Source organism: Phocoena sinus, chromosome 11 (genome assembly GCF_008692025.1).
Source record: "Phocoena sinus isolate mPhoSin1 chromosome 11, mPhoSin1.pri, whole genome shotgun sequence".
Lineage (NCBI taxonomy): Eukaryota > Metazoa > Chordata > Mammalia > Artiodactyla > Phocoenidae > Phocoena > Phocoena sinus.
Genome location: NC_045773.1, coordinates 103,073,628 through 103,084,326, shown reverse-complemented (window position 1 = coordinate 103,084,326; position 10,699 = coordinate 103,073,628). Strand labels below are relative to the sequence as shown.

At 62.3% G+C, this 10,699-nt stretch overlaps 1 protein-coding gene across 1 annotated transcript; it reads left to right on the top strand.

Annotated features, from left to right (window-relative positions):
* Nucleotides 1-4,979: 4,979 nt before the first annotated feature.
* On the top strand, nucleotides 4,980-7,411 carry FOXC1 (forkhead box C1). The gene has a single exon (XM_032650413.1). The coding sequence runs from the start codon at nucleotides 5,066-5,068 to the stop codon at nucleotides 6,701-6,703; it is 1,638 nt and encodes a 545-aa protein (XP_032506304.1). The 5' UTR covers nucleotides 4,980-5,065; the 3' UTR covers nucleotides 6,704-7,411.
* The last annotated feature ends 3,288 nt before the right edge of the window (nucleotides 7,412-10,699 follow it).

The window sequence follows — 10,699 nt, the reverse complement described above, 5'->3', positions numbered from 1 at the left end:
GGCTTTCCTGCAGAAGGGCGACAGGTGGTCCGACCCGGGGGAACCCCGAGCAGGTGTTGGCACACTCCCTCCCGTGAGAGTAATTAGTGGGACGGCCCGTCGTGGGGACTTGGGGGGCATTAAATTACCCCATCCTATAAGCTTCCTGTGCAGGCTGCCCTCGGGAGGGCAGCTGTGCAATTCGTTCAATCATGGACATCACTTTGTCTTTAAAACAATCAAAAAACAAACGCTCTTTTAATTTATCGTAAGAATTATTTTTCTCCTAAGGAGGGGGCTGAATCAGGAAGACTGCATTAACAGAACCTGTACTCAGAAACCCCCCAACTAAGAGAAAAGTCGATCTGCCCGGAGTCTTGGCCACTAAGACGTGGGGTCCTTGTCCCTCCCTCCGCGGATGAACAGCACTTCCTGCCCGGTGGAGGGTTTGATAACGAAAAACGGCCACTGACACCCGCGTATCGTCTCCCACCCTGGGGCTTCAGGTCTTCATAAACGAGGCCACGTGAAGAACTTCGACAAAAACCTAAATAGCTCAAAGACACCTCGAAACAGACGTGGCTACAAATGCTTGCGACTTCAGTCTAGCGGGGAGCCTCCAGGTCGCACTGTCAGATACCACGCGTCTCCCGACAGCGAAGGGCGAGGGGGAGGGAAGGCTTCGGGCGTGCAGAGCCCCCCGCCCCCCCAGGCTGCCCCGTCTAAAGGGGCGGCCCGCCTTTCTGGACTCCCGAAGCTCCCGGTCAGACCGGTCCTAACCCCCCGACGGGCCAGCTTCCCGAGCCCAGAGCCGGGGCGCGGATAAGCCCAGAGAGCGGGCGGTGAGGGCCTGCGCGTGTCCGGGGAGAGTCGCTGGCCAGGGCTGGAGGGACGCTGGAAAGTTCCCGAGGGGTCTCTGACAGGAGGACAATCCTTGCACCTTGGGCTGGGCTCACCGCCCCTCCGGAACCCTTTTCTGCACTCGCGGGGTCCCCTCCACAACCCTTATCCCGTTTTTCTTGAATTGAAAAGGAGCTCCTCCGCTGCTGGTGGCCAGCTTTAAGCCACCGCCCCTCCCCCTCTTCCTGCGGTGTCACCATGCCGCGAATCGGGCATTTCCTGGAGTGCTCGCCACCTCTCCCTTCCTGGTGCTTTTCCAGCTAAGGCCCCGGAGGCCTGTTCTGCGTATCGCTGTGACGTCACGCCCCTCCCCAGAGCTGAGACCCCTCGGGGGCCCCGGGAATTGTGACCCCGGCTGGCGGGTCAGGGAGGGGACGGGGCGGAGAGGGCCAGCGACAGTCCCACCAAACATCCATTACCGCTGTCGCCTGCGGGACCTTCAGGCCGCAGCCGCGAGGTGTCAGAAAAGCAGCCGAAGGCTTCCTGCGGGGGCATTTCTGCCAATTGAGTTAAGGGTTCCGGGGAGACAGTGATTGAACCACCCGCGGAGCAGCAGAAGGGGGCATCAGAAACTCCAACCTGAAAATAAAAACCGTAACCTACTCCCCAAAGACTTCATTTCTGCGCCTTCGTGTTCAAATACCACCACCGACAACAATAAGTCGAGTACTTGAAATACAATCAAGCCGTTTAGTGGAGGTTTGCTTCCGAGGAAGCTTGTAAAACACAAACGCAAGCTCTTTTCCTGGCGAGTATCCTGAGCTCGACCAGGAGAAAGATGATCTTCGTAAACTGCACCCCGCCTTTTTCCCGCGCGCCAGACACTCTCATTTCACAACGGCCACTTTTATACCCGAAGCGGGGCCCAGCACAGCCGTTCTGTCGGATTTGCAGTTTACTAAGGAGCTCTTTCCACCTCTCGGGCCGCGGAGCCGGGAGCAGGGAGGACGCGCGGGGACCGGGGCAGCGCGGCACCACGTCTCGCACACGAGCCGGGCGCGGCCCGTGCTGGGATACGGCCGAGTCGCCATCGCCGCGTAGGTGCCCGCACCGCGAGCGGTGGAAACGCGGTTCAAAGGCCGAAGTCGCCAAACGCCGAGGCGTTCGGGACGACCACTGACTTCCTTAGCCTCCAGGCTGAAGCCGGGGAGCCCACAAGGCCTCGACCAAAGGGGCAGATTCCGTCCGGGTGTGGGGTCGGGGGCTGGACACGAATGCACTTTTCGCGTCGCGGGGCTTCTCCCCCCCCCCCCCCCCCCTTCCCTCACACGTGTTTAGGAGTCTTCTGACGATAAATCAGTGTTTTCCTCCAGACGCGGAGACGGGGCCTTGTGGACGCCCAGGAAAGGAGGCTGGAGCGGCCCAGGCGCGCAGCAGGCAGGCAGCGCCTGGGAGCCAGGCAGCGCCTGGGAGCCAGGCTTCCGGGCACCCGGCTGGTTCAGAAGAGCAGGTCCTCTCGTCTCTCCATGTCAGGGTCCACTCCGAAATGCAACATTTTAAAACTGCACAGGCCCGCGCCCTAACTCCTGAACTGCATGCAGCTCCAGCTCAAATTGTGCAGAGGAGAAAGCCGGATTCAAGCTGGGAAGCCAAAAGGGTTCCCGACACGTCCTCGCAGTTAAGACTGTCAGGAATTGGAGGGTGGAGGTGTGAGATGCGCCACGCTGCTCATCTCCACAGCCCCCTAGACGCGCCAGTTCCTCCAGCTTTGCAGGAAAGGGCCCGGAGGGGCTGTTCCAGCTTTGCCCATGCAGAAGCGCGCTGCAGGAGAGGAGGCCCATCTCCTTCCTGCCCGTGGTTTCTCTCCCTTTCCTTCTTCTTCTTCCCATTCCATCCCAGTCCCCCGGAAACTGCAAGTCTCAGGCGCTTGCACAGGGATTAGCCGCTGTGCTCATCCCCAAGACCCTCGAACCGCCCTGCAGGTGCGATTCTGAACGTTCCCCCAATTACACCCGTTATCTCTGCGAGCCGGCAGCCACGCGTGCGGAGAGGAATGTGGGACGTATTGGCTTGCTTCTTGTCATCACACCTGTTATTGTCACTGAGCCGCAGGCTGACCCCTGCTCTGAGCCGAAAGGTGCGGGACTCGACAAGCGGGGCGGTCACGGCGAATCCCAGAGAGGAATTCGGGTAGCCTCCAGGCTCCAGCAGCGCGCGCCGAAGACACCCACGCCGCCGACCACGCCTCAAGCTGGCAAGGCCCCATATCCCCCCTCCCTTATTTCTACTGGGAGGGGTTCGCAAGGACGGTGGGTGGGGGCAACAACTCCGCCCCCACCGGGAACGGAGCTCGGCTGTGACTGAGCCCTTAAACCGTGCCCTTTGTAACCCAGCTCAGGACTGGAGAACTTCCAGGTGGGGAAAACTGGAGACAGAGTCTGGGAGCCGGGGAGCCTGGCGATCAGGGAGGAGGGGAGGGGAGGGAGTGGGAGGGAGGGGAGGGAGGAGGGGGGAGGGAGGGAGGAGGAGGGGAGGGGAGGGGGGGGAGGGGGGGGGGAGGGGAGGGGAGGGGAGGGAGGGAGGAGGAGGGGAGAGGGGAGGGGAGGGAGGGGGAGGGGAGGAGGAGGAGGGGAGGAGGGGAGGAGGGAGGAGGAGGAGGGAGGAGGGAGGGGAGGGAGGGAGGAGAGGGGAGGGGAGAGGAGGGAGGGGAGGGGAGGAGGGGAGGGGAGGGGAGGGAGAGGAGGGAGGGAGAGGGGAGGGGAGAGGGGGGAGGGGGGAGGGGAGGGAGGAGGGGGGAGGGGAGGGAGGAGGGGAGGGGAGGGAGGAGGGGGAGGGGAGGGAGGAGGGGAGGGGAGGGAGGAGGGGGAGGGGGGGAGGAGGGGGAGGGGAGGGGAGGGAGGAGGGGGAGGGGAGGGAGGAGGGGAGGGAGGGAGGGAGGAGGGGGAGGGAGGGGAGGGAGGAGGGGGAGGGGAGGGGAGGAGGGGGAGGGGAGGGGAGGAGGGGGAGGGGAGGGGAGGGGAGGGAGGAGGGGGAGGGGAGGGGAGGGGAGGGGAGGGGGGAGGGGAGGGGAGGGGAGGGGAGGGAGGGGAGGGAGCGAGGGGAGGGGAGGGGGAGGAGGGGAGGGGAGGAGGGGAGGGGAGGGGAGGGAGGGGAGGGAGCGAGGGGAGGGGAGGGGGAGGAGGGGAGGGGAGGAGGGGAGGGGAGGGGAGGAGGGAAGGGGAGGGGAGGGGAGGAGGGAAGGGGAGGGAGGGGAGGAGGGAAGGGGAGGGGAGGGGAGATGGGGAGGGGAGGGGAGGGAGGAGAGGGAGAGGAGGGAGGGAGGAGAGGGGAGGGAAGAGAAGGGAGGCCCGGGAAATCCCGGTGCTGGAGTCGACCAAGCCGGCCAAGGAATGGGAGAGAGCCAGCGCGAGTTGGGGCTCGAGGACGCGGTGACATCTGGGAGCGGCGGACGGAGGAAGGGTCTACGGGGGGCCCGGAGGGCCCGGCAAGTCTGCGGGAACAATGGACGTCCAGCGGAGGGCCCGGGGTGGGGGAAAGGGCCTGGCGCGGGCGGCGGGGCGCGGGGTCGCACGGCTGCGGGCGCGGGCGGGGCGCCGGCGAGGGCGCAGGCAGGGGCGCGGGCCGGCGCGCGTGTGGTCAGCCCCGCGGTCCTCCGCGGCGGGGCGCGGGCCGGCGCTGCTCGGCCTCCGGCTCCTTCGGAGGCGTTCCCGCCTCCCATTGGCTGCCGCCGCCGTGAGGGGGCGGGGCTCCACTGCCCGGAAAAAATGTAACTGCGTAAAAAAGTCCTCGCCTGGGTGACGGATGCTCAAAAGTTCAGAAGTTTTCCCAATGCTTCCTTAAGCGGGCGGCGCGCGAGAGACTGAAAAAAAGGTGACGCGGGCCCGGGCAGGCAGCCGGCGCGCTGCCCCCCGCCCTGGTTATCTGGCCGCCTTCGCCGGCGGCTGGGGCAGAGCCTCCTGGAAGCGCAGGCGGCGCGGCGAGCCGGACGTCTGCTTGTTTTCTAGTTCGGGCTCCTTTTTCCCGTTCCCGCCTGGAAGCTGCCGCGCGCGTTCTAGGCCGTCGGCCGCGTCCGCGTCCGGCCCACTCCGCCCCCCCAAGCCTCCTCGGCGGCCGGAGGCGCCCCGGAGCCGGGCGAGCGCAGGGGAGGCGGCGGCCCGGCACCAGCCCGCAGGCCCGGACTCGGACTGGGCGGCCGGCCCAGCGAGGGCGGGGGGCGGCGGCGGCGGCGGCGGCGGCGAGCGGGGCCATGCAGGCGCGCTACTCCGTTTCCAGCCCCAACTCCCTGGGAGTGGTGCCCTACCTCGGCGGCGAGCAGAGCTACTACCGCGCGGCGGCGGCGGCCGGGGGCGGCTACACCGCCATGCCGGCCCCCATGAGCGTGTACTCGCACCCGGCGCACGCCGAGCAGTACCCGGCCGGCATGGCCCGCGCCTACGGGCCCTACACGCCGCAGCCGCAGCCCAAGGACATGGTGAAGCCGCCCTACAGCTACATCGCGCTCATCACCATGGCCATCCAGAACGCGCCGGACAAGAAGATCACCCTGAACGGCATCTACCAGTTCATCATGGACCGCTTCCCCTTCTACCGGGACAACAAGCAAGGCTGGCAGAACAGCATCCGCCACAACCTCTCGCTCAACGAGTGCTTCGTCAAGGTGCCGCGCGACGACAAGAAACCAGGCAAGGGCAGTTACTGGACGCTGGACCCGGACTCCTACAACATGTTCGAGAACGGCAGCTTCCTGCGTCGGCGGCGGCGCTTTAAGAAGAAGGACGCCGTGAAGGACAAGGAGGAGAAGGACCGGCTGCACCTCAAGGAGCCGCCGCCGCCGCCGCCGCCGCAGCCCGGCCGCCAGCCCGCGCCCGCGCCGCCCGAGCAGGCAGACGGCGCGGCGCCCGGAGCGCAGCCGCCGCCCGTGCGCATCCAGGACATCAAGACCGAGAACGGTACGTGCCCCTCGCCGCCCCAGCCCCTGTCCCCGGCCGCCGCCCTGGGCAGCGGCAGCGCCGGCGCCGCCGCGGTGCCCAAAATCGAAAGCCCCGACAGCAGCAGCAGCAGCCTGTCCAGCGGGGGCAGCCCCCCGGGCGGCCTGCCGGCGGCGCGGCCACTGAGCCTGGACGGCGCGGAGCCCGGCCAGCCGCCCGCGCCCGCGCCCGCGCCGCCGCACAGCCAGGGCTTCAGTGTGGACAACATCATGACGTCGCTGCGGGGGTCGCCGCAGGGCGCAGCCGCCGAGCTGGGCTCTGGCCTCCTGGCCCCGGCCGCCGCGTCCTCGCGCGCGGGCCTGGCGCCCCCGCTGGCGCTGGGCGCCTACTCGCCGGGCCAGACCTCCCTGTACGGCTCCCCCTGCAGCCAGAGCCCCGGCGCGGGCGGCTCGGGCGGGGGCGGCGGGGCCGGGGGCGCCGGGACCTACCACTGCAACCTGCAGGCCATGAGCCTGTACGCGGCCGGGGAGCGCGGCGGCCACGTGCAGGGCGCGCCCGCGGGCGCCGGCGCCTCCTCGGTGGACGACCCCCTGCCCGACTACTCCCTGCCCCCGGCCACCAGCAGCAGCTCCTCGTCACTGGGCCACGGCGGCGGCGGCGGCGGCCAGGAGGCCGGCCATCACCCTGCGGCCCACCAAGGCCGCCTGGCCTCGTGGTACCTGAACCAGGCGGGCGGGGACCTGGGCCACCTGGCGAGCGCGGCGGCGGCGGCCGCGGCGGGCTACCCGGGCCAGCAGCAGAACTTCCACTCGGTGCGGGGGATGTTTGAGTCGCAGCGGATCGGCCTGAGCAACTCCCCGGTGAACGGGAACAGCAGCTGTCAGATGGCCTTCCCCTCGGGCCAGTCCCTGTACCGCACGTCAGGGGCCTTCGTCTACGACTGCAGCAAGTTCTAACTCCTCCGCCCTGCCCGCCTCCCAGCCGAACTGAACCGGACCCCAGAGCAGAAGCAGCCAAAAGAACCGTCGATGCAAAACCGAAACCAAAAACCCAATTTGTGAAACGTTCACCAAACCGGCGAACAGAATCCCTCCAAACTTTCAACTCACCAGCACGAAGAAGAGCATTTTCTTAAAAGATGGATTCGGAGCCACCTCCACTTTGCCTTAACTCAATAAACAGAACCGTAAACTGTTTCGTACAGAGACAGCAGAGTCATGGTTTGTTAAAGGACAGTGTTACTCCAGATAACACGTAAGTTTCTCCTTCTTTTCAGAGAGCACGCTTTCCTCCTCCTGTCCTGTCCCTTCCCCTGCCGCCTCCTGCCTTCACGTCTCACCTGTAAGATACTGTTTTATTCTCTTGAAAGGAGGTAGGAAGTCTCCGTATATAAAAATCGCGTTCTTTTTATCCATGGACTTGTTTTAAAATGTAAATTGCAACATAGTAATTTATTTTTAATTTGTAGTTGGATGTCGTGGACCAAACGCCAGAAAGTGTTTCCAAAACCTGACGTTAAATTGCCTGAAACTTTAAATTGTGCTCTTTTTTTTTCATTATAAAAAGGGAAACTGTATTAATCTCATCCTATCATCTTTTCTTTCTTTTTGTTGAACATATTCATTGTTTGTTTATTAATAAATTACCATTCAGTTTGAATGAGACCTATATGTCTGGATACTTTCATACAGCCTTAATTATTATAAGAAAAAAGATTTCAGAGATTCAAACACTAGAAATTATCAATTCTCCTCCTAAATCTCTGAAAAAAATGGAGACACCCTGTGACTATTCCTTGTCACATTCCACATGAAAGTCTTTTTGTTTAGATTTTTTTTTTCCTGCAGCATCTTCTGAAAACGTACTGTATAGGCAGCTTGCTTTGTGGCTAGTAAAAAGAGATTCTCCTTAACAGATCTGAGTTGGCATGCACACAAATTCATTTCCTCAGTAATGACTGAACGTGATTTGGAAATGTTAAGCCCATGAATCAGCAGCGGTCTTACCGCAGTGATACCTGTGTGTGGAGAGAGGTGGCTGTGCCTCCAGATACACATATGACGATTTGGCTTGTGTATCCCATTAAAAAACCGCGATGTGTATTAGGCATCCCTGTGAGCCAAATGCTGGAGGATTTTCTTCCTGTTCATTTCACTCCTTTTTAAGAGGGAAAAAACCCAGCTTTTAAAACGTATGTATATAACTCATCCACATCTACAGTCCTTCATGTCTATCGCAGAAGGATTGATTTAAAAACAAAACATGTATGGCGGGTTGGAAAGGGATATTTAATCTTTGGGAAACTTATTTTAGAAGATATGTTTGTTTGAACAATTATTTTTTTGAAAAAGACTTAAAACAATAACAAGAAGGAAGGAGCAAAGAGCAGGGCATTTTAGTCCAGGTGGTTTTCTTTTCAATCCCATTTTTCTTGTTAATTTACAGTTAAACCTAGGGGCAATCCGGATCGGCCCTCCCCCTTTGTAAATAACCCAGGAAACGTAATAAATTCATTATCGTAGGGGGATCTGCCCTGTCAATCAGACTTTGGGGAGATGGCGGTTTGATTACAGTCATTCAGGGCCTTTCCGTTTGTTTTCGAGATAACACAGTTTCCTGCTATCTGCCGCTCCGATCTAGAGGCAACACTTAGCAGTAATTGCTGTTGCTTGTTGTCAAAATTTGATCATTGTTAAAGGATTGCTGCAAATAAATACACTCTACTTCCAGTCAAAAACTGCTTTACGTGGCCTCTGAATTTGCTGGGTCCCTGGCTCAGAGTCGCAGCCCAGCGGCCGGGGAGGCGCGCAGGGCGCGGCGTCCCCCGGGGCAGGCGGCCCGGACCGGCCTTCCCGCCGCGCGACCCGCTCCGATTCGCAGCCCCGAGCCTGGGCGGCCTCGCGCTTCCCAGGGCCCCCACCCCACCCCTTTGGGTGGTGAAGGGGAAAAATCAGCGGACAAATCTCGTCGTTCCCGCGTCGGCCCATTCGTGGCAGCCGAGCGTTGGAGCGGGGCGGGCGGACAAAGGGACCGCGGTCGGAGCGGGGCTGTCCCGGGCGCGGAAGGGAAGCGGACGCAGGTGACCGGGCGGCCCTGTCCCCTCAGACGGGCACCGATCCCCCACCCCCACCCCCCGAGGCGGGCAGCGCGGGCGGCGGGAGCCTGACCTTTCCGGCTTGGCAGTCGCACTTCTGCGAGTCGGGGACGGTGGTGTGGACCTGGATCCGCCCGGGTTTCCGGCCGAGGTGCGTCTCCGCGGCCCCGACGCCGGCCTCTGGGACCGGACGCTCCTCGTCTAATTAGGGTAGCGACGCGTCCCGGCCATGTTCGCCGCCCACGCCCGCGCCCAGTCCTCCGGGACCGGGAGGGTCGGTGCGGCCGCACCGAGGGGCAGGTAGCCGGAGCCGGGGTGTAGGGCCCGAGGGACTCACCGCGCGTCTCAGCCGGGCGCGGGGCTCTGGCTCCGCGCCGCGCTCGCCGCCTTTGTCTGGAGGACGCACGTGCGTTCGTTCGGAGCGCGGCGGGCGGAGGGGGTCGCGGGCGGGTCGCGCTCCCGGCGCCCGCGCGCCCTCCCCTCGCCGGCCTGACGGCCCCGGCCCGGCCCAGACGACCTGCCCAGCGGCGCTGGGCCCGGGCGGCCTCCACGCGGGCTGCGTCCTCGTGCGGCCTGTGCGCGGCTGGTTTGCGGAGGCCTCGGGGCACCTGGAGCGGCCGCGCGGGTGGGCGGCGGGGCCCGCGACCTCCTGCGTCCCCGCGGCCTCGGCTGCCGGCCCAGGCCCGGCCCTCGGAGCCCGGCCGCCGCGGCGAGGGTGGGAGAGGGCCGGTTGGGCCCGGCGGCGCTTCCGACCCGGGCTTGTCCTTTCTGGGCCCCGAGTCCGGTGGCTGGAGAGGGAGCCGGGCGCGCGGCGCTCGACTCCTAGGAAAGGCCGGTGAGAAGCCCTGGCCGCAGCCGGGGAGTGTTTCTGCGCTCGCCGTGGGAGCCTCTTAGCACTCATTTCTGCCTTCTTCATTCCCGACGTTTGAAAGTTAGGCCTTTAGGAAGGCGAGGCGTTTGAGTTCTACGGATGCAGAGAAAGTAGTTATTTCTGCGCGAGTTACCCACGTCGTTGCTCAGAAGCTGTGTTTGAGCAGAAGGGCACAAGTCCTGCTCGTTAAGCTGATTCTTAGGACCACTTATGTGACGTTTTCTACTCTCAGTACATTTGCTTTGGGCTTCTTAAATCAACTCCTGCCGCCTGAGCCCTGGGAAGCTGGGGCCTCATTCGGAAGTGAGCACTCCTTGTACCTTAGTGCTTTGCACGTTTGATTGGTACCTTTTTCGCAACAAGGGTAATTTTGCTGTAAAATATTCTAAGAAAAACTCCTGGATACTTTAACAAATAGCACAGTTTGAAATTATCCTAGGACACCAGGCGGGACCCAGCGGGGAACTTGGCTAATTTGGGAGTCAGCCTCTGTAGAGAGTTTTAGGGGAATAAGGACTTCTGTCCTGCGTGTGACAGTGGGCACTCCTTAGCAGTTTTTACCATGAGCAGGTAAACGTCAGCGCGCCACACGCCATACACAAGCTCGCACTTGGGGTGTTGTGCGCGTGGTGGGCACTGTTCTCCAGGGTTATGTGTTGGTAGCCCCTTTCCACCAGGCTGCATGCAAACAAGCACACACTTTACAATTTATCATGCCATGCAGTTTGTGTCATTAATAATCGACATTTTCAGGGGAATAAGGCTCAATTGTGCTGGTGGCCCGTAAGCCCTTGGCTGTTTCCTGCGGGGTCAGAAACAGGGTCAGGAAATAAGAGTGCCTTACAGCCCTATGGCTCCCCCCGAACTTTGATAGGTGGAAGAGAGACATAGGACCTTTTCTCTCAGCCCTGTTTCCTTTGGAGGGGTCTTGGTTTTTTACGGTGGAGAACCACTAGTTTTGTTGTTAATGGTGCAAAACCCCAGAGA